At 41.1% G+C, this 23,325-nt stretch overlaps 1 protein-coding gene across 2 annotated transcripts in view; it reads right to left on the reverse strand.

The window, feature by feature from the left end:
- fras1 (Fraser extracellular matrix complex subunit 1) overlaps nt 1-23,325 on the reverse strand; it is a 245,665-nt gene that overhangs the window by 25,474 nt on the left and 196,866 nt on the right. For both annotated transcript variants that reach the window (XM_071483970.1, XM_071483969.1), the window contains exons 35-46: nt 21,912-22,043; nt 21,527-21,655; nt 20,713-20,960; nt 19,853-20,004; nt 18,131-18,293; nt 14,907-15,039; nt 10,337-10,527; nt 8,822-8,978; nt 5,122-5,385; nt 4,793-4,981; nt 3,698-3,817; nt 1,656-1,835 (exon numbers count right to left, since the gene is read on the reverse strand). In XM_071483970.1, the coding sequence (XP_071340071.1) occupies nt 1,656-1,835; nt 3,698-3,817; nt 4,793-4,981; nt 5,122-5,385; nt 8,822-8,978; nt 10,337-10,527; nt 14,907-15,039; nt 18,131-18,293; nt 19,853-20,004; nt 20,713-20,960; nt 21,527-21,655; nt 21,912-22,043 (2,058 nt within the window). The remainder of the gene's footprint in view (nt 1-1,655; nt 1,836-3,697; nt 3,818-4,792; nt 4,982-5,121; nt 5,386-8,821; nt 8,979-10,336; nt 10,528-14,906; nt 15,040-18,130; nt 18,294-19,852; nt 20,005-20,712; nt 20,961-21,526; nt 21,656-21,911; nt 22,044-23,325) is intronic.

Below are 23,325 nucleotides of genomic sequence, written 5' to 3' on the forward strand. Positions count from 1 at the left end.
AATGTGTCCTCTCCATCCTCCAATCCTTTTAATGAGGATTCAGACGACCAAAGTCAGATCTAACAGAGAGAGAACTGTTTTCATCTCTCTCTCTCCCTCTGTGAGGGTTTTATGTCGGCTTATGTGGTAGATTATGACACAATATTTACTAATTTATATCAAATGCGTCATGTATCTTCCTTCTATTGTATCTTCAGCTGTGTGTGCATCCAGTATCTTGTCTGAGTGAAAGATTAATTTCCAAGTTCAAATGCCTGAGTTTCCATGACAGTCTCCAGAATTGATGAAGCCTCTTTGATTAATAGATTGATCAAATTGCCTTTGATACTTGTACTTGTAAAAACTGAGATCAGTGTTATTTTTCTTCTGACTGCAGTCTGCTGGAGGAGTGACATGAAGGAAATGTCACTGCTGCAGATCCACTGGAGTCTCGACTTGAAATTCATGAAAAGCTGAACTTCAGGATCAGACGGGGAAAGCTGCATCTGTTTCTTGGCACACACATCAGTGCTCCGGACTTTTTTGTTCTTCTGTGAAAGTCAGAGCTACACATCCTCCTCCAAACTTGCCTCTGAAGGAAGTGGCAGTGCACATAAAAAGGAAGCGTGGCGAGGCAGTGGATTACAGTCCTCACTGATTCGTACGACAGGTGCCAGACTCCACCTGAGAGGGATGTCATAACCTCGGCCAGTTAATAAGCTTTTTGAAGATGTTCGCTTTCAAAGTGGCCATCGAGAGCGAGAGCGTTTATCTCTCTGTGCCGTTACCTTGACATTCCTCGAAGGCTGACAGCTCATTCCAGAGGAGGAAGTGGCTGGAAGTGTGTGTGTGTTAGCGTGGAAGGACGGATCGGCTGAATGGCCGGTGGTAATTATCCAGATCCGCTCTGAGGTGAACTGAGAGCGGTGTTAACATCCAGCTAATTAGCATGCTGCGGGAGCGTTGTGGGGAATCCATTCAGCCGGGGCAGAAATGCTCAATAGCAGGGAAGCTAATAATCACCTCTTTGTGTTCGGAGGATGCATCTTGTCCTCTTCTGATGCAATTTCACATCCACATTTTAATTCTTTAATTTTTTTGCTTTCAGTTTTATTTGGCATAAAAGCAGTTGGAGGGAGACATGAGGGACTTTTTTTATTTCAAAGTGGAAAAAAATACTGAGCAGAGATTTTAAGGACAAATGCATTTATTTGTTTGTTGTATTTAAATAGGTAAGAGTGAAGGTTGTAGTCATTCAACATATCTGCATGTGTGTGTGTGTGTGTGTGTGTGTGTGTGGGTGTATAGTTTTAGAATTAATATGAGTCTGGAGCAAATCCAGCAAACTCATAACTGCGTGAATGAGTATTTTCTTTTTCAATCTCTCTCTCACACACACACACACACACACACACACACACACTTTGACATTCAACAATCTTTGTCTCTCCATGACCCCGTCTCTCTTTAAAGGGTCTATAATTTCATGATTGACCTTAAAAAAAAAATCTGATATGTTTGTGCAAATTCAGAGGATTGTAAGGCTGAACAGTTGGAAACATCTGGTTCCCCTCGGAGACTTCTGTAAAGTGGCTCCATTGTGAGCATCACAGCCCTGGCACGGTTATTCATTACGTGTCGCGGTTGCTTTGAAACCCACCCCCCTCCCTGCCTACCTGGGTTGGCGACGTGCTCCAGGTGACCCAGGGCTGTCTGCTTGGTGATGCGGTAGATGAGCTCGCCGGGCTCGCTGTCCTGGTCGCTGGCCGACAGCTGCAGCGTGGTGAGCTTCTTCATGGAGTTCTCGTCCAGCACCAGGCCTTTGTTCACCACCACAGACGGAGGAAGACGGTCCTCTGGAGGAGAGAAGAAGAAGGTCAGGTGGAGGGGAAAAGGAGGAACCATCACGAAAGGAAAGGAACAGAGGTTTCTCCAAGCAAAGATTTATTAGTAAGACATGGAGGCCTTTCCTGTGTTTATTGAGACAAGTCGTCCAGAAGGAGATAAAAATATTAGGAGTCAATTTGTCTTTCTGGTGAGAAAAAAAAAGTAAAAAGACGGACTGAAGCAGTGGAGGAGAAAAAAGCTGAGACTGAGATGAGGAGAGAGAGAGAGAAGATAAGAAGAGCAGAGTTGTACATTAGGAACTGGAGAAAGTGAGAAATGACACAAGCTACAAGTACAAACCTAGAAAAGATGAAGTTGGGTGGAGGCACAGGAGGGAGCGAGGGATAACAGGAGGTGTGACAGAGTGATACAAGACAAACGGATTAGGAAAGATTGAGAGAAGGCAGGGAAGTAATCAGAGGGCAGTGTGGTGGGAAGAGATATGACCAGAGAACTTCAGTGTAGTCACATCTCAGAGAGCTGAAGAGAGGAATAAGTGGGAAAAAAAGTGAAGGAATAAAACAGAACAGGATGAAAAATCGAGCTGGGAAAGATACGAGAGTCAGGACGCTGGGACAGACGATCCTTCAGTCTCCAGCAGCTCCAGTCTGAACCACTGCTGCAATTTTATACATAGAGACCCATTGTGGAAGGGATTGCAGCATAATTAGACTTGATCCATTCATTTATTTTCAATTCATTTTTAAGGGACATAATAAACTATTTACTTCATATAATATCAACTATGCTTTTCATATATGGCAGTTTACCAAAGTGGCTCCTTTTTTTTGATTTTTTAAAGATTCAAAAAGTGAAGTTATGAGGGAGTAAAAGTTATGAAGGAAAAGACATTTCTATCTGTATAAATTAACTTAAAGGTCCATCCAGTCTAAAGGTAGATGTTCATGTGTTTGTGATTATAAAGCAGGTCTAGGTTCTATATTAATACTGTGAAAGTATCAAAGCCTCAGTCCACAGAGAAATGCACACAGCCTGTATTCAGAAACTGAGCCTTAAAACCAGCTGTCAGGACTTCTGGAACTTTGTGATGTCACAACAAAGCAGTCACCGCTCTCAGCCATGCCCCAAGCCCCGCCCACCTGGACCCACCATCCAACCTTGCAGGATTTGGTTTCTCTGAGTGTTTACCTGAACTCTACTATATTTTTATTGGATCACTCTGAAAACAGTCAGCCAATCAGGTGAGAGGCCCACACTCTCTCTTTTTGGCTCTAAAACCACAAATATATCTTCTTATGGAAATCAACATTTAAAATAAAACACCCAAAAATGTAAAATATGGGACCTTTAAACTATTGAGTCCATTATCACTGCCACTGCCACTATAACCGCAGCAGTAGAAAATATACCTAACCCTCCGCTCCCCTTTAGCAGAGTTGACAGTTTCCATAATCTTTGCCTTTACAATAAATGTCAGTTCTTGAAGGTAAACTCACCTCAACACAGTTTAATCTCATTTTACTTCAACAGAACAAATGACCTGTTCATTTAACAGGAAAAGAATGGACGGTGGCTTTTTAGAAAAAAATGTTTCAATGGAAAATCAAATTTTAAAAAAAGATAAAAAACATTTAATTTACAAGCTGTCAAAGTGAGTTGGACATAAATCTCACTACGATGTAATTGAAAATGTACCCAGAGTGGCTCGTGCAGAAAGTGGCTCTACACAGTTCTTATTCAGGATGTGTCCGGGGGGCACATCAGTAAGCATGTGGGAGAAAGGGATAGATCTGCAGTAATTGCTTTCTCTTCAGAACACTTCAGCCTTTATTTTAGCGCGGCGGGTAACAGGGGATGGAGGAAACCCTACCGAGCACACTGATGAAGAAGGACTGGTCGATCAGTTTGTTGCCCTCTGGATCAACCAGGTTGAACTTGAAAAACAGGCTCCCTCCCTTCTCCCCTTTCTCGTGGCTGTACTGCAGCAGGCCTGCAAAACACACACACACACACACACACACACACACACAGTGTTAGCTTGATGTCGCGTTGCAGCTCCATGAACAAGAAGAAAAAAAATAATCTGTTAAACATCAGTAAATCATTGTGCGAGAGCGCGCTGTTCCTTCATAGCAAACAGCAAAAGCTTTGAATGAAGGAGCAACATCCTGAAGTAGAAGGTGGATTTATGGGAAATGTGGTTTTAAATTTAGACCAATACTAGCACTGACAATACCACTGGTTTCAGTTAGAAGCTAACATCCACAGCTAACATATAACTACCAAGGTTACTGCAGGTCATTTATGAAACTTTTTGTGAAGAGCAGGCTTTTCTACACATTGTCAAAAAATTCTGTGCATGAAAAGAGATGCTTTTGACTTTTCAGTCCAAACTGTGGTTGGTGAAAACAACCTTCCCTGCAAAACTAAACAAAACTACCTTAGCTCACATCTTTTAATCTGTAAGTGCTCATCTTCTTCTTTTTGCATTTGCTTGTTTTTAAGGTCTTTTATCTCAGCAGTACTTCTTTTAAAATTGTGTTCTAAGTTTCTCACCTGATTTTATTCAATCTTTATGTGACATATTTGAATATTTGTATTAATTCAAATTAGTTTTTATTGTTTTATAGTCAATTTAAATGTCATCTTAATGTTCTATCTTTAATGTACTTCCTTGCCTCTGTAAAGTGTCTGAATGGTGCGATATAAATAAACCTGTTTGCCAAATCAAGTTCAAGTTTGAATTTGGACCATGACCACTGATTCCAACAAAGTCAGTTCTTCCAAACATTTTCCTCAAGGATAAAGCAAAGTATTTATCAGGGTTACACTAAATAAAAAGCAGGCGGTTGCAAAAACAGTGGTGACATCTGTACAAAAAGAACAAAGAAGTAGGAGAAAGACAGAGGAAACACACAGAGAAGAAGACAGCAACAACAGGAACATCTAGAAAACAAGCTGGCACCTTTGTTGACGTCCGCCTGAGTGAAGCTCTGAACAGGACCTTTGACAGAAACCTTCTCTGCACGTCCGCCCCTGCTGAGCTGCAGTTTCCCGGCCGGAGGGTCTTTGGTCAGGACGTACCTGAGCTTCAGGCTGTCTGAGTCGATGTCTGTACTCTTCAGGTTCTGCTCTGTGATCTTAGACGAAGACCCTGCAATAAATCAGAGCTCTCAGTGCCTCCATCACAATCACAATCATACGCAATGGTTCTTTATTTGTTATTTAAGCATTTTGTTGTTGTTGAGTTTTGATGGATCTTTCTTGGCCTTTATTTTTTCCCAGCAGTCTCACCGGCAGGAAGCTGCAGGCCTCTGTTGACGTTCATTCGGGGTCCCTCGCTCCTCCTGACGTCCATGGTGAACTCCAGACGGCCAGTGTGCGTGTGGATACCGTCTGTGAGGGTGAAGCCCATTTCGTCTGCCCCCCCGCTGACGATTTCAGGTGTGTAAACCAGCAGCTGGTCCAGGACGTCCTGGTAAGTAAAGGTGGAGCCCTGCGTGAGGACCCGCCCGTTCTCCAGGGGCTGAGAGTAGAACTGTCGTCTGCGGAGTTTCCCTGAAGGAGATAATGGAGCTCTGATTTTGAAGTGGGTGTATGTGGGTGTATGTGTACACATGCTGAGTAAAGAAGCACCTCAAACTGCATCTGGTTAAGTACGGTGATTATCTCAGTCAATTGGAGGATGTTTGGTTTTTTCATGCAGGACATGAAAGACAAGAAAGGTCTTTGTAGAAACTAATGAGACTTTTTAGATTCCACTAAATTACACCGCTCCTTAAATCAAAGCCCAGGTTTAAATGGGATTTCAGCCTAAATCCTGGAGCAGAATGAGAGGACACACACACACACACACACACACAAACATGCAGTCACACACACACACACACACACACACACACACACACACACACATACAGACTTCCTCTATTTCCCTCATACACATACATTTTTTAAATCTTTGCAGTATAATGTTTCTGTCTCCTTTTAAGACAGATTCTGGGTCAACTGCAGAGTTTTGAGGCTGGTAGTGAATCGATAAAACAAAACCGAACAGTTTAAATTGCCTAAGATCTGCTGCTATGTGTTGCCTTTATTAGATGGAGGCAGCAGAGAGAAATAAGGCGAGTGTCATGCAACAAAGATCCCCAACCAGACGCAAAGTTGAAGTTCAACTTTAACCCCTCTGTCTCCAAGTCACCCCCTCATTATCCTTATTGACATTAAAACATGCATAAACTGGGCTGGTATCATTTCAAACTTTTGACACTAATACTTGAGTAACAATATCAAAACAATGTAGGGTTATAATTTAAAATTGGCAAAATTATGATTTAAATGTCCCATATTTTACGTTTGTATCGAACACGTACAGCAGAATTGTAACAATGTATTATTAAGTTTTCATGTATCTTCCTTATGTTGACATGAAATAAATGGTACATTTTCCTGTTTTTGTAGTTTCCAACACTATTTATTTATTGATTTATTTCCAGTATCCATAAGTTAATTTGTTTGCTGCCTTCTGCAGATACAGATTGTTAGCCTGAGGTAACTACGTACGTGTGCTGCAGCTTCCTGAGGTCTGTGTTATGTTAGAGAGCGTTTCTCTGTCTCTGTGATAAATCTGTGCACGTTTCTGTGTGTGTGTGTGTGTGTGTGTGTGTGATGACAGGACAGTGGAGAGGCAGCCTGTTAAAAAGACGAGCTGCCTGAGACTCATCGTCCTGTACGAAATCACCCCTCCCCTGCTCTCTGTCCCATCAGCCACACACGCCAGTGGTTTTATGGCGGCGGTACACTCGGTTTCACCAGCTGCTTTATGTAGCTTTTACTTGGGGAGGGGAGGAGGGGGGGGTTCTGTTATGAAGAAGGTCCCAGAGCAGGTGTCTGACAGGGCGGAGGACAAATTCAAGAGGTGGCAAGGTTGAAATAAAGGGACGTTTTTGGTGGAGGGTCATCTGCTGAACTGCCGTCATCAGGGCCACAGGGTCTAACTTCAGCTAACAACAGAGTGTGTTTTATGAGCCGAAATTCCTCATCATCTTCACCAGATAATAAAAACATTTGAACGCAATCAGCTGACATCAAAACCCACATATTTTTTTTTCCTCAGCCTTCATTTAACAGTAGTATCGAATTCATCACAATGATTATTATTTTAAAGACCTCAGGGCTCTCTTGCCTTCTCTTCTCTCTGGTTTCATTTTTCTGTGAAGCACTTTGCAACTTCATTAATAAAAGTGTTGTATAAACAAAGTCATTATTGATATCTTTAATATATTATAAGAATTACAAGCAGAAAAAAGCCAGTTTCCTACATCTAAATTAAAAGAGTTTGTTATTGGGCTGATCACTTGGTTGATATTTTGTCTGCAATGTTCTTTGCTGAATTCTTCCTGATTGTGTGCACTTGGCGTAAATCGGCTGGGATGACATATTGCTGGATCAGGAAGATATTTTCGTCCAGTGAAAATGTTTTTTTTTCATGACGCAGTTTCTGTTAGTCCACCAGCCGTTGGCAGGAAGGGGAGAAAACTCAATTTAAGTCACACTGAGGTGACGCCTGGAAAACAGAGTGTTTGGAGGTCAGTCGATTTGAGTGTGTGTCGCCTGCTGCGGGTGTGTGAGGAATGGCTGCAGTCGGTGTGCAGCACTGCGGTGGATGACTGGTGTGTTTGTCTTATTTTAAACAGTTGTGTGTGTGTGTGTGTGTGTGTGTTTGTGTGTGTGTGTTCATCTTTATCATGTTAAGAACAATTGACTATCAAATTACTGGACACTCTGCAGTATAAGTCTCTACTGTTTATCAGTTTGTGGTGTGTGTGTATAGAAGATATATCTGATCATATACAAGAGGTGTGTGTGTGTGCGCGCGCATGCACACTTATATAAAGGCTGCACACGTGTTTACATAATGTTCACCAGTGATGTATGGTGTGTCTGCATATATAAATATACATGAGAATCTGCATTGAAGCACCTCTGTATCCTCTGACATCTCTTAAACACTAAGTCACAGTTACTTTTTATAGCTAATTAAAAACAACACAAATTCTATAAACACTTAAATATCTAAATAAATGCAGCTTATGAATGAATGAGAATTAAAAGCATTTAAAGGATATTTCCTCAGTAATTTTAAACCAAAATTATCTTTATTTCTATGAATTCTGGCTCTTATAATATTTTTTTCTATTTTTTTTGTGTCACTGCATGTATGAATGTCTTACTTGCTGTGGCAACAGCAGAGCTTCATTCATGCATTAACTTTAACTTGTAAAAACAGCACCTCAGACTCAGTGTCTTTTGTTTCCCAGTGATACTAATATGATCTATTCTAATATACAGTTGTGATAATGAGACACAGATTGTTTCTTCCAAATTCTGCATGAAAAGAGACCAAAATGTGAGTTTGCTGAGCAGTTTCCTGCATCCTGCAATAAATCTAACATTATTTTAAATCAAAACTGTTTTAGAAAGGTGTTGATTCAGCTTCCTGCTCTTGTGCTGTCACACTGAATTGTATTATTGGGAAAGGACTGTCTACCCCTTTTATATCAATCAGGTTAGACTATATGTTTGCCTCAGTTCAGGGGCCGCACCCTCCACCCTCCTGTGTGACTAGGCTGTCCCATCTCGAAGGCTCTTTCAAATTCAGCCTTCTTGCCCTGGCTTCAACAGGTGGATCCTTTTTTTTACTTGATGTTGCTAGGGTGACACGAACAACCGTTTGTGATACAACTGTAAGGGTGGACACAGCTGGTGACACAAAGTGTGAATCCCCCGTAGGCCAGACCGTCCCATTTCAGTGCGACCCCTGAACTGGGGCACAGCTGATACATTCAGATCAGTTTTTAGTGAAAAGAGGCAGAATTTATTGCAGGGTTATTTTTTAGAGGCCACATTAGTTTTAGCCAAGTACGTTAAATACGACATGTAAATAAGACTAAGCCTGTATAGTCTGTGCGTGCGTGCTGTTATCAGTGCTCACCATAGGAAGGAATTCTGATGATGGTGAAGAGGATCTCGTTCTCTGGCGTGTCCTGGTCGTGGACGCTGAGAGACGAGTTGGTGATGACGACTCCAGAGTTCTCCTCCACATGGATGCTGCTGACCGACACCACCAGCTCCCGGTCCTCTTTGCTCTGCTGTAGGAGGAAGTATAAACCACGCTCTAAGATACTGACATGCTTCTAGACTCCTGCAGTCCAGTGGACATTTTGCATTAGTAATGTATGTGACAAAAAAACATATATTATTGTTTACATTTGATCACCAAGAGATTAGAGCACAGTAAGAAGATTCAACCTCCTGTTGAAGGCTCTTCAAATATTGGAGTGTGAGGGAGATGACTTCCTGCATGAAAGTTTGCATATAAAGTCCCTCTCCTTGCTCTCATTCTACCACCTCTACATAAACAAACACGCCCATTCTCAAACACATGTGCAGTCTCTACTGTATGCATACAGCTCACGTGCAAGCACACACACTTAACAGCTCAGTGACAGCCTCATCAATTCAACTCAAGACTTAGAACAGGCTCATGTGATGGATTGAGGTGACAGGTTTGTTTAGGTTGGAGATTTAAAAAAAACAACAACAAAAAAACAGGTAGGACAGAGCTTTATATTTCTCTTAGATGAAGTGAAGTGCAAATCAAGGACGGTGGGTTAAAAGAGCTTCTGTGTGTGAAGGACCATCTTTGAATTACTGATGGAGCGTGCAGTTGTCACGTCGTCCTTCATCTCTTTCCAGCTGCACCATCCCAACTGAACTCAAACAGCTCAAAGTTTCACTGACGTCACAGAGCAGCTGTAATAGTCAGTGTGTTCTGGCTCTAAATAAGTTAAATATTATGACCAATTTAAAGGTCCCACATTGTATAATGTGAGATGTCCATGTGTTTTTTGATTATAAAGCAGGTCCAACCTTACAGGATTTGGTTTCTCTGAGTGTTTACCTGAAATCTGCTATATTTTTATTAGATTTTTATCAGAAAAATAGTCAGCCAATCAGGAGAGAGGCTCATAGTATCAGAGTGAAGCCTGAGAGAGGAGATGTAAAACTATATTGACATGGTTTTTGGTTCTAAAAAAAAATAATCTCCCTTTTATCTGTTACTTTCACTGTCAAAATGATCGTGGGATTCCTGAGTATCAATGACAGAATTATTTAAGTAACAGGAGGCAGATCATGGTGGTGATTGATAGACGTGTTGGAGGGAATGTCACTGAATCACTTAAATGAAGTGTCTTCTTCCTGTTAGCGGCATGAATGTGCACATTCATGCATTACTTAACAGGTGAGACAGACATGAAATTAAAGGTGTGTCCTGAGAGTGGTACCACATGACATCCAAATATATAGGTTTGAATATGTCTCCCATAAATCTTCCTATTTATTTTACATTACCATGTTGACTTGAGCCACTAGTTTGACAACACCCTACACTCTCTCGTTCGTGATGTTTCTGAAAACGTGCGTGTGATCCCCAGGAAAGATTTACCTGGATGTCAATCTCCACATTGAAAGCCTCCGTCTGGCTGTGTCCGTCGCTGATGTAGAAGCTGACGACGTCCTGCTTGGCCTGAGCTTTGTGCTGGTCGTCCTGCACGTAGAAGATGTGGTCAGATGTCAAGTCCTCCACAGAAAAGGGCACATCAGGCGTGACGACCCGCGAGCCGCCAACTGAGCCTCCTGGTGGACGGGAGGATGGGGAGACCGGTGTTAGAAATCAAAGAGAGATTCAAACTGTATAAACTCCATAAGTTTAAATGGGTTCTGTCACTGTTACTTTGCTACTTCTGCTTCTTTTACTGTGAAATTCCCAGTCATCCTTTTCTCCGGTGTACACTGCAATATTTACCATACTGTAACACAGAAACTGTGTGCCTCTCCGGTGACCAGTTACCAAGCCATCGCTTATAACATCTGACAGTTGGAAAGACAGCAAAACTAGTCTTTGTGTCCATAACCAGCCTATTTATTTCACTTTAGGCAGAACTGTCTGGCACTCTGGGTGCAGGATGAATGGACCAAGAGACTTTTACAGTTCCCTACATTTCTCCACTTGAGCTGTAACGACACTCATGACATCGAAGGAGAGTGGCCATGAATGAACAAAATCCTCCCTGAACTCTCTGAAGTTTGAGACGAAGTGTGAGCATCACTGTCACAGAAGATGGATGACTCCTCAGCGAGTTGAGTCAGGGCTCTGCAGGAGTAGCTGTTGTGTATATTCGTGTGTGTGTGTGTGTTTCAGTCACCACAGTAAATCACATCATATCTCCATCGTCTGACTGTTATAAGTTGAGGGAAGGGAGTCCCTTATCTGAGCTGGAACCATCACAGAATCGTGATCAGGATGGGAAATCACCTGCAGCCACCAGAGAAACGTGGGGAGATTTGGCAGCATAATTTTTTTGTTCTGATCTTAAAGGTGCTATCTGATGACTTCGGAGCTGCTATAGAGACGTAACAGCACTGACACTAACTATCTCTGTCTGTCTCTGACTGAACAAGTCAAATGAAGGTATATGAAAGTATATATGGGTAAACAACAGGAAATTAGTTGTTCAGGGACATGGGTTCAGCAGACAGGGAGCAGGCTCTAATATTAATCCAAGAACTCTGGCAGTTTATGGTGAAAAATATCTCTAATAACTTCATTTCTCACCTTTATGTATCTCTGAGACTTTCAATTTGAAGTTTACAGTTGCTTTAAAGAAACATTACTGAAAACCTTTATATTAAATATATCTTAAACCTCTGGATACTGAGTAATTATCTCATTTTTGATGAGGAAAGTAATGTTGGTAGCTAACAGCATAACTAAATGATGTACTATCAAGTCTGTATGAAAGTATGTACCTGTTAGGAGACTGTACTCTTGTGTAAGATGTGTTAATTACTGTGCCATATAATATAAATGAATACCATTTAATAAGAACTTTAAATCCCCACTAGTTGTTTCTAAGGCTGTTCTCTTACTAACAAACAACTGACAAATATTTGTGACCAGGATTAGGGCTAAAAACACCAGGAAAGGTACTTTTCAACAATTCTTTTTCTACGGTACATAAAAAATATTTATATGTATGTATTTTATATAAAGTTTAAGCTCACTGAGTGCCTCTTTAAAAGCATTAAAACAAAGTTTTAGATTGTCAACAGCCAATTGCGTAGAATCTGCCCTCATCATATAAAATCGTGTCATCTGCATACAAATGAGCAATAGTTATTTAATGATCAGACAACATCATTGATATGGGGACCCCTTTTGTTATCAGTAAGTGAGCATTACCTGCTTTCACACACTGCTGTCCATCAGATAGGTAGTTTTGGAACCATCCAGAAGCACAAACAATTTTCAACAGTTTTTGTAAGAGCAGGGCATCCGGTAAATCAAAGGCTTTTACCAAGTCAATGAGCAAAGCAGCGTAATGCTTCTTTCATCCACCTCATTTAAAATTGAAGATGTTGCAGAGATGGTGCTATGGTTAGCCCTGAACCCAGACTGTAGAGGGCTTAGCACAGAAAATGTAGTCCGAAATGTCTTAAATTGACTGTTAACTAATGTTTAATGAATTTGTTCCAGACAAAAATTCTTAGTTAACAATCAACATATCAATGAATGTAAGGATAAAGGGTTGTGTTGTCATGTTGTGCAACTTGTACAACTCCCTGAGCCAAGCTTGTGCAATTTGGCTTATGTTGACCAAACACATCAGTATTCAAAATACGTTGGTATCAACATGTCTCCCTGGACTAAAGTAACAGACATACAGATAGACCGACTAACGCTGCTAACCTGAGTCTATTATTTTATGATGTAAATATGCACCATTATGTGTCTATGCTTCTGCACCAGTTATAAAATAAAAATGCATAATGTTAGAGAATGTCTTTAATGTGTCCCTGTACATGTGCCTGCCTCTGTGCTAGTCATACAAATGTAAATGCACAATGATCTGGCAGAAGCCATTTTGCATATAAATACAGCTTATGTGCGTGTCGGTGTGTATGCTATTCCATATATTGTGTGTACATTTGAATAACTTTAATGAAATCATGCAAATGTGCAGCATCGACATGTGGGTGACTGCATTTTGTGTTTGGATCAATACAAAGCCTGTGCGTGTTGGTTTTGTTGAGGGAAACAGCCAACACACCAACGGTGACACCGGCTGGCCTCCCATGTGCCCCGGTGACAGCGGCAATCCTATCAGCTCTCACATGACTCTGCTGAATACCAACGACAGTCCCACTGCTGCAGCAGCAATCAAGGACAGTCAGCAGGGACGTGGAGAGACAAGACTGGTGCCAGCTGCAGACGTTATATATATCTCCCTCTATGCATTTATCCTTCATTACATCAATCTCTCTTGCAATTAATATGGCAGAGTATAATTAGTATTACAATGGCTTCACATCTTTTTCAGAAAAAGAAAGGCGATACTACTTCTATCAACTCAGTGTGTTAGTTTTCTGTTTTTTTTTTTTCAATCAAAAGTTTTCTCAGTTTCTACTGAACGTGGTTTCCTGTTGGGAGCAGGTGTTGGTGACTGTCATTTGACAAGAGCTTCAGACATCGTTGTCTTTCAGAGGTTATAAGTGTCCTCTGAGCAGCGCTACATCTTCAGAGCAGACTGGAGGCTACAGTGAGTCACTATTTGGAAGTGATGAGACAAGCCAGGGCTAGATGGTTAGCATGCTAATGTCACTCTTGATGAGTAAAGGAATGAAGTTTGATGCTGACTTCATGTTTCTTCTAGACTGGTAAGTAAACAGCTGTTTATGGTAATATTAGCTATGTAGCACTAGCAAAACCTACAAATAGCTCCTTTAAAGCTAAAAATGTTGCTTACAAACAGCTAACAAACGATCAAATGGTTTCAGTGTTAGTTTGTTCTGCTACAAACAGCCAATTTGAATTTGTTTGTTCTTGACTTAGCTCAGAGTCAACCAAAGCTTGGTTGAGAAAAAGATCCTGGAACGTCCTGGAGTGGCCTTCTCAGTCACCAGATTTAAATCCGATTGAAAATCTTTGGTGGGATTTAAAGAAGGCAGTTGCAGCGCGGAAGCCATCAAACATCACTAAGCTCGATTTTTGGGGGAATTTTGCCTTTATTGGACAGGACAGGAGAGTGACAGGAAACGCAGGAAAGAGTCGGGCTGGTCGGGAGTCGAACTGGAGACTCGCCTGCTAAGAGCATCTGTGCTCACATGGTACGCCCCCTAACCATGCGGCTATTGGGTCGCCCCAGGGTTTAGTGTTGTTTGTAATTACAGCAATTTAGTTTTGCACTTCCATAAGATATCCTGACTTTCAGTAAAGGTCAAGCCTCAAACACACAGGATTCTACGTTTCACATGATGACACACAGTAGTGTCCTTCGTTAGACCATCTCTAGTCTGTTCTCAGAAATATGGTTGGTAGCAGAGCAGTTTTGTATTGCATTTAGCTCACAAAATAACTTCACTCATTGTACAAAAATATTAACAGCCGGCATATGCTGTTTGACCTCATTCACACTCAAATGTGTTATTTCATTGTGTGTATCTTGTGTTCCCATTACCATCTGTGTCTATATCCAAGCCTTTCATTTGATTTTTGAATTGGAACCTGCTCTCGTAATGACACATTTCCCCAGTGGGGAGCGGTTCCTTTTCAACTCCTCTCACCTTTTTTCATTTTTCCAAAAGCTTCCTCTCGGGGACAGAAGAAAAGTACAGCAGCGGTTGAGCAAGCATGCAGTCAAAATTGGGACATCAACAATTGCTCCATCTGTAGCCGACTATCTGGCACTGCTAATCCACAACATAATCATGCTGTGACAGATGGCACCAGCACTGCAGGGAATTCAACCGGCAATGAGTGTGACGTAAATAGAAATGTGAAAGTGATTCTGAATAACAGCGGTGTAGCAACGTATACATGCACATGAATAAACATTATATATATGTTTCTTTTTTAACCCTAAACGGGCAAAATCACGTCACTTTTTAGCAGCTATGTTCATACTTCAAAGATCTACAGCTCAGAATCTGAACTGGGTAACACAGGTAGCTCTCACCTCTGTTAGTGTTTTCAATGAAACCATATTTAGGGGGACTGACGAGCCAGACCAGCAGGTCCTTCCTGGGTGTGTCAAGGTCTGACACTATGATGTGATTGGTAGACAGCTGCACACGTCCCCCTTCCTGGACCTAGACATTAAAGAAAATAGCAAAAAAATGAAAAAACAGAGGATGTATTTAGGAATCTACGAGCCTGACACAGCAAGACTTTAATCAGGAAGTACTAATTCTACTGCTTGAGTATTGCTCTTTTAAATCAGGTGGTAACTGAACATTTACATTCCTGATGTAACTCAGTGGGTAGAGTGCATTACATCACTGACAACTTTCTGAAAACCACTGCAACGCTCTAACGCTCTGTTTGTTTGTTGTCCCTCAAGCACATGAGCTTCTCTCTCTCTCTCTGCTCTCTCTCTCTTCTCCTCCCTGTCCTCTCTCTGTGCTGGACCGTCGGTCGTCCTGGGACCTCTCTGTCTCCCCTGGCCGTCGATGCCTCACTGCCAGATGTTTAAGATCTGGGTCTACATCCCCCAGGAGCCTGAGCCTTGTCCTTGTCTCTCTCTCCTTCTCTTAGACGTGTGGAGGGTGAACCTGGGTTTGCCTCCTGTGTTTTATGTAGTCTGTCCTCTTTCCAGATCTTTGTGGTGGGAGCAGGTCATGTGGCTCTGGTACCATCTGTTTGGTGGCACCTGGAAGTTGTATTCATTCATTCATCAGCCATACTTCTTATTCTTTAAAGGTCATGAGAGGGCTGGAGCCAATCCCAGCTGACACTGGGCGAGGGCAGGGTACACGAGTCCGCCACAGGGCTCTCTCAGATTATATTCTTCACACAACATCTATCACATGTCTGTCTGTTCTCTGTTGCTCTTCCTGAAGTTTCTTCCATCTTTTTCCCCCAGGTAATGTTTTTTGGGGGAGTTCATCTGATCCAAGGGTCTGTTGGATGCTGTGCAGCCACTTGAGGCGTAATTTGTGATTTGTGATATTGGGCTCTGTAAATAAATCTGATTTGACTTCACACATGAATCTGATTCTACTGTTGTACTCTGAGATTAAATATTACCACATCCTTTAGTCCATTTGTTGTCAGATGACCTGCAGGTTGTTTCACTCAGCTCTAACTGAACTGGTGAGAGATTTGCTGAACAGATCAAAGTTGACAACACAACTGAAAGAACTTTTTAAAAATCCAGTTATTACGGAACTACTGAAATTACAGACTTTCTTCCAAATCTCAAGAGGAGGTTTGAAGGACAAAATAAAGCAGGTAAATTATAATGTTCCATGAGGTTTGTACTCTTAGAGTAGCTTCTACCTTTATTATGTTTCTTTTTAATTTCCCACAACAAATCAAACTGTTATCAGGTGCAGCCACAGGAGAAATCCCACTTCGTGCTGTACTTTGAGGTTTTCCTTCCTCCCTTTTCTTAAGGCCTCCCGGCTAACTGAAGGAGATTTTCAAACAGAGACCTCAGAGATTTGACTTCATGTCTTTCAGGAGGGGTGGTTCTGCGTTGCTAAAACAGGACTCCCTGACGGATGCTCTACAGAGAATAGCAGGGTAACCTTCATTAGTTCGGACAACACTTCTCCCTCCTCCACCAGGTACTCACACGGCTGTCTCTCAAAGTGTTGTGTTGCTTTTTGTTTTTCCCTTCATTACACAGTTCACCATTTTTAATCGCCAAAGGAAAAAAAAAAACGCAATAATGGAGAAAAAAACAAGAAACTAGCTGATGTTCAATGAGTGAGGAAACATCCAGTGGAAATCTGATGAGCAAGGAGGAACAGGAAGTCCTGAGATTCAGCTGAGTGTCTTTTCAATGATTATATGTCAAACACACCTCAAAGTGAGGGGCTGCTTTAATGTGTTCACTCTTACAGAAGTAGCTTTCTAAAAGACAGGACAGAGGGAAGGAAGAGGTCTTCTTAATTACTGGATACTGACTAATGAGGCTGGTCTGACACTAACTAATGGACAAGATGTGACAGCATGAGATGGTTTCTTCTGCTTCATTTTCAGTCTCTCATGAGCAGTGAGCAATTTTTAATACATAAGGATTATTTTTAGAATTGGGCCTGTGTGTGTGTGTGTGTGTGTGTGTGTGTGTGTGTTTGTGTGTAGATTTTTGGCTTGTGTGCTTTTCTTTACTGTTCTCAGTAAGGTAATATCACAGAATATATGTAATGTGCATTTAATTATTAAATCCTTTTATTATTATACAAAAATAAACATATACAGAAACAAATGAATTATCAGGCATTAAAAATAGACTCATGTGCAAGTGTAATTGTAGAGACATAAGTTCAACCTTTGAAAATAAGAGAATGAAACTTTTTGACTCTAATTTTATTTTATTTTATTTTTACGCAGCATAGTATTGGAAATCAGTTTTTTCCAAGTAGAGTGTGAAGAAGAGGTACAGCTAAAAGTTAAAATGTCCTGTCACCTGACATGGTAAGAGTTTTATTTAAAGGTCCCATATTTTACTCTTCTTCTGTGTTTTATTATTAATGTTGATCTCCAACAGAAGATATATTTGTGGTTTTAAGAACCAAAAACCTTCTCAGTGTAGTTTTACATCTCCTCTCTCAGGCTTCGCTCTGGAGCTCTAGTAACAACAGGTCAGTCAGCCAATCAGAGGAGAGGATCTGATCCTCTCTTCTGATTGGCTGACTGTTTTCTGACTGATCAAATAAAAATGTAACAGGTTTCAGGTAAACACTCAGAGAAACCAAATCCTGCAAGATTTGACAGTGGGTCCAGGTGGGCGGGGCTTGGAGCATGACTGAGAGCGGTTACTGCTTTGTTGTGACATCACAAAGTTCCAGAAGTCCTGACGGCTGGTTTTAAGGCTCAGTTTCTGAATACAGGCTGTGTGCATTTCTCTGTGGACTGAGGCTTTGATACTTTCACAGTATTAATATAGAACCTAGACCTGCTTTATAATCACAAACACATGGACATCTACCTTTAGACTGGATGGACCTTTAAATGTAATCAGAGAGCAGAGGTAACAAGACTGTTTTTGCAGTAGAGCCTTATAAATAAACAACATACAAGACTGCTCCCTTCCCTTTGTTAAGGAGGAGCATCCTGCCTTTTCATACAGGATGCAATAGTGAGTTAGAAAAGTGTTTCCTGATGAAGCACAGAGTCAAGAGGCCTTTCCACTAGCAGAATATGTGTGACTACTGTGTATAGGTGTGTGCCTACCTTGATGCCACTGCGGACAGTGACCAACGGCGGCTGTCTGGGCGTAGAGGTGATGGTGATGGTGCACATCTGATTGTCGAGGCGATTGTTGTCTCCGTCATAGACAACAAAGTGGAAGATGTCTGTGACCGGCTGACTGCCCGTCTCTAATGAAGTGATGTACCTGCAGACGAAGATGTTGGTTAGATTTATTCTTTCATTAAAAGGTGTCTTAAATCTTTCTAGTGTTTGGTTCCTAACTCATTTGTCTGATACAGCAATTCTCTCTTAATGAATGTATAAACATCTGTGTCTGTGTCTCCTCTTGGATTAATAGAAGACTTAGGCGAGCTGCGCTTTAGCCCTCCCACAGAAATACAGCTGGTAATCTCTCGTAAAGCACTAATAAATTGAAAACCATACCAATATAATCTTCTCTAATCCCATCTAATTCTCATAATACAATTCGCGGCTCTTGTTTGTTTGAGCTGGCGCCGCAGAGACAAAACTGATACAGGCGATTTGAAGATTGCCCCCGGAGATCGTCCTGCGCTCAAGCTAATCAGGGTCTGCATTATGGAAATTAAGCAGTTAGCATGTGAATATTTATATTTCATCTTAGCAGCATCTCATAGGGGGGCTTCACTACCTCTTGAAGGTGTTATCACAGTGACGCTAATTGGGCTTGCTTATGCCAACAGGCTGAGTCACTGAATGTAATGAGAGAAAAGGCAACTGAATTATTTCCTGCTAATTAGTTTGTTTTCTTGCTGGGTTTCGGTGGCGTTAACATCTGCGGAGCTCTCACCTCGTGAGAAGAAATATTAGTTTGAAGGAAAGTAAAATGTCTCTGCGAGCTATTACCGCTTCCTCTTCTGCTGGGATGCTGATGGGTTCCCCCCCTCAGCATCCCAGCAGAAGAGGACTGCAATCAGAGAAATTGATCATGACTACGAGTGTAGCGTGGAGAGCCCTCGAAGCCTTTTTATCTCTTACAGAGTAGTATCAACACCAGGCTTTTCCTTTCAAACAGCCTCTTTATTGAAGGCTCACAGATCCTGTCGGCACCTCTGCCAACAAAGAACATATTACTCTTATCCTGCAAAAATCTCTTGACTTCGGTGTAAGTGGTTTTCATGTTTTAATTTTCGTTGAAGGGTTCTACACTCCTCTGTGGATTCATAATATCACACACTGGCTAATCTCTAAATTAAGTCCTACAAATGTGTCTTTTTTTAAACATTTTTCTACTTCTAGTTCCCAAAAAAGTTGTCATCATGAGGGAGCTATTAGCAAAGCCTTTGAACATGTTTTTTAAATTGTAGAACTAAAAAGGTGCTAATTCCCTCTCTTCTCTCCCATGGACCCTCATCGACCTTTACTGCTTTATATAACAATGGCCTCTGCAAAAGGCTGAGGGTTTTTGACAGTCAGTTTTGGTTAGTAGTTGCAGGTTTTATGCTGATATTCTGTTTTTATAAGCCTCTGATGTAGCAATTAAACCATCACAGGAAACTCAAACCCTGAACCAGGGTTAATCTTATGGGCAATTACTGCAAGTTTTAGATGCTCCTAGAAGAATACTTCACATCACAGTGCAGTGAGTTTGTTTGGTTGGCCACCTGATTTACAGAGGAGAAGAATGAAAGCACACTTTGACAAGAAAACTCAAAGGCAAAAGGTCAGGAACAGGTATGATGGGCTCAGGTTTGAAACTAACAGGCTGCCTGCTGCCCCTCCCACCTGATCCTGTGTGTGTTGATGTCCTCCATGGTGAAGGAGGAGTACTCCCTCAGCTCCTGGGGCTCCTGCTGGGACTGGCTCCTGGTCAGGATGCCGTACATCGGTACTGAGACCAACTGGATCCGGATCTGGTCATCTGGAGATGTGTTGTCCTATGATCGACAAAAACAGAACAGTCCACGCCACTGTGAGAGTGGTATCTGAGCGCACAACGAAAAACACAATGACTCACAATGTCCCTTTCATGAAATTATTCTGTGCTGCATAAATCTCCTTACAAGCTCTACTTCTACTATCTTAAAGGTTCCTCATCACTATATAACATAATATCATTATAATTTTTATTAGGTCATATAATACTATATATTATACTATTACAATAATATATTTAAAATGATTATATTTTATAAAATAAAATGATCTATTAATACATTTTATATTGTATCACACTGTATATACTGGCTGCCATAGTATCACTACAATATTATATTATTTTATACCTTTTTATATTCTTATCAAATTTCATGTTGTAAGAAATATTACAATGACATTGACAGGATGTCATATTTATGTATTATTATTATTATTATTATTATTATTACTTGATTATGTTGTCTTATCTCACCAATAAAGGGAAAAAAAAGAAGGTACCATTTTTCATCATCAAAGAACCTACTGTCTTAGATGACACGCTCATCTTTTCACTGAAATCTACAGGAGTATAACCTAAACTCACATCTTGATTAATTCACCAGATTCAAAACATCTTTCATCTTTGAAAAGCTTTTTAACCTCATGAAAAAAACACCTATTGAAACCTATGATCTCTGTGTATGTGGAGCACGTCTCCTTCCACTCACAGTGTAAGCCAGGTGAGAGCGTCTGATCACAGTGCTGCTTTTCTCGCCAACTTCCAGCATCATCGTGGCTGTGGGGTCACGCTGCGGTCCATCGCCCCCGGCGCCCAGCACAGCCACCTGCACCACTGTGGTTGCCATGGAGATGCCGTCACTAACCGAGAAGGTGATGGCGTCGTCTTGGGTGGAGAGGCCGGTGTGTCGGTAGAGCAGGATGTTGCGGGTAATGTCGCTGAAGGTGAAGATGTCACCTGGGGAGATGGAGAAGATCTGAATAAAGCTGTGTGTTCACTATTTGCAGCTTTATAAATAAATATTTAAAGCTCCATCCAGTCTAAAGGTAGATGTTCATGTGTTTGTGATGATAAAGCAGGTCTAGGTTCTATATTAATACTGTGAAAGTATCAAAGCCTCAGTCCACAGAGAAATGCACACAGCCTGTATTCAGAAACTGAGCCTTAAAACCAGCCGTCAGGACTTCTGGAACTTTGTGATGTCACAACAAAGCAGTCACTGATATCAGCCATGACCCAAGACATGGTCACTCCATACTTGACGGATCGTTTATGGTTTTAAAAAGAGGAGAGTATAGATGGTCAATCTGGTCTCATGTGGTCGATTAAGTGAATTTCAGAGTTTTTATTGGAGGACAGCAAATCCTCTGCACTTGTTTTACCTCAGTCATGTCCACTGAGTGCAGTTAAAGTTTGTTTTGTGTTTAACCAGTTGTTGTGACATTCATGACTTTTCATATGTCTGTGATACGTGTGTATGTGTGTGTGTGTGTGTGTGTGTGTGTGTGTGTGTGTCCTCTCACCGTTAATCATGCTGGTGTGTGTGTTGCCATCAGTCTTAATGAGCTCTCCGTGGATGGGAGCTTCCACCAGCTCAAACTCCAGCTCATCTGGAGCCGTGTCAGCATCGCTTACGGCCAGCTGCTGACCACCTGCACACGCACGCACACACACACACACACACACAGATGAAGCAGGAGAATGGGAAGACTGTAAAGACACACACACACAACTTTTTCTCCAGCATTAATTCCACCTAATTTCCCTTCGGGGATGAATAAAGTCATCTATCTATTATTGATCATCGGTTGGACTTCAGAGCTGATTATCTCACACACCTCTTAGGAATTTAGTATTGTGTGTGTGTATGTGTGTGTGTGTGTGTGTGTGTGTATGTGTGTGTGTTACCTATGCTGGCCTGTCCTCCCAGGCTGACCTCCAGCAGCGGGTCCAGAACCTGGAACACCGGCGGCTGCTGGTGGTTTGACAGCAGCAGGACGGCAAAGTCCATCTCCGGAGTGGTGTGTTCGCCGTCCGACACTGAGACACAACAGACACAAAAGAGACACACAGATACAGACAAATAAACAAACAAACACACAAAACATGAGAGGAAAAAGAAAACACACACACACAGAAAAGCAAGAAAATTAATTAGATCAGAAAAAACTTGCTCAAACACACACACACACCTCTGAGGGTAATTATCTCCCCTGCTCTGTTTCTGAGGAATATTTTTAAAGGATGAAACTTCATCAGCTTCCTTGAGATGACTCTTCACATACAAGATTATTAGTAAGAGAAAGAAACAACAACAATAACAACATATGATCACAGGGGCTGTGATTAAAAAATCCTCATGAATCAAGACATCAGGAATTCAGGTGGAAACTCATAATGCTCATTTAACGTTTGGGGGGAATTAACAGCTTTAACGCTCCACTTGTTGTTTCGCATTCACACACATGATCTGAAATTAAAAAAAAAAAAAATTTTAAATGAGAAAATACAACGAGCCAATTATCACATCGAGATATAAAAAGACAGAGATTGTTTGTTTCACATTTTATTACAGTGAAATTGTGACTTTAGATTCAGATCAGCTCATTTAAACATTGACTTCCTGTTTCATCCGGGTTAATAATTTTTATAATTTTAAACATTAGTTTGAAAATATTTTCTCAGTTTTTTGATGAACAGAAAAAGAGCAGAATGTGGATTTTCAAAATAAGAGACAGAGTGTCTAAAGCTTTGTGCACTATACAATTTAAGTCTTAGTGTATTTGCCTGTTTAGCATTGATTGATTAAATGTATAGTATGTAGTGCAAACATTATGTGATATATTTTTATAATACAAGAGTGTATTCAATACAACCCTGTGATTTTTTTAAACTTCAAATTCAATAACTGAATTTTTTCACAGTTAAATTTTGTGACTTTTGTGGGGGGGGGGGGTACTTAATCACTAGGGGAAAAAAACTCTCTGGCCATTAACGGAGCAAAAGCAAGCTGCCAACTATCCTCACACAAATACTGTACCTCCTGACATTTCTGTAGACTTTAAATTCTGATGTGAATACCAGTGGTACTAGTATAAGTGTTGAATAGCCTAATGTGTCCTTACTGCATTCACTTTATAAATTATGTATGGAAGAAATAGTGGATAAATGTACCCGAGGAGCATTATCGCTGTGCTGTGTATTATTTAATGCACAACCCACACACTGCACACAGCCATGAACTGCTGATCTGTATTTACAGTACAGACCTGTCCAGTGTGTTTGTTTGTGTGGGTGTTTATTGTGTCTAACAGCTACTGTA

This window comes from Trachinotus anak, unplaced genomic scaffold (genome assembly GCF_046630095.1).
Source record: "Trachinotus anak isolate AG129_WGS33_773 ecotype Australia unplaced genomic scaffold, CSIRO_AGI_Tana_v1 ptg000008l, whole genome shotgun sequence".
Classification (NCBI taxonomy): domain Eukaryota; kingdom Metazoa; phylum Chordata; class Actinopteri; order Carangiformes; family Carangidae; genus Trachinotus; species Trachinotus anak.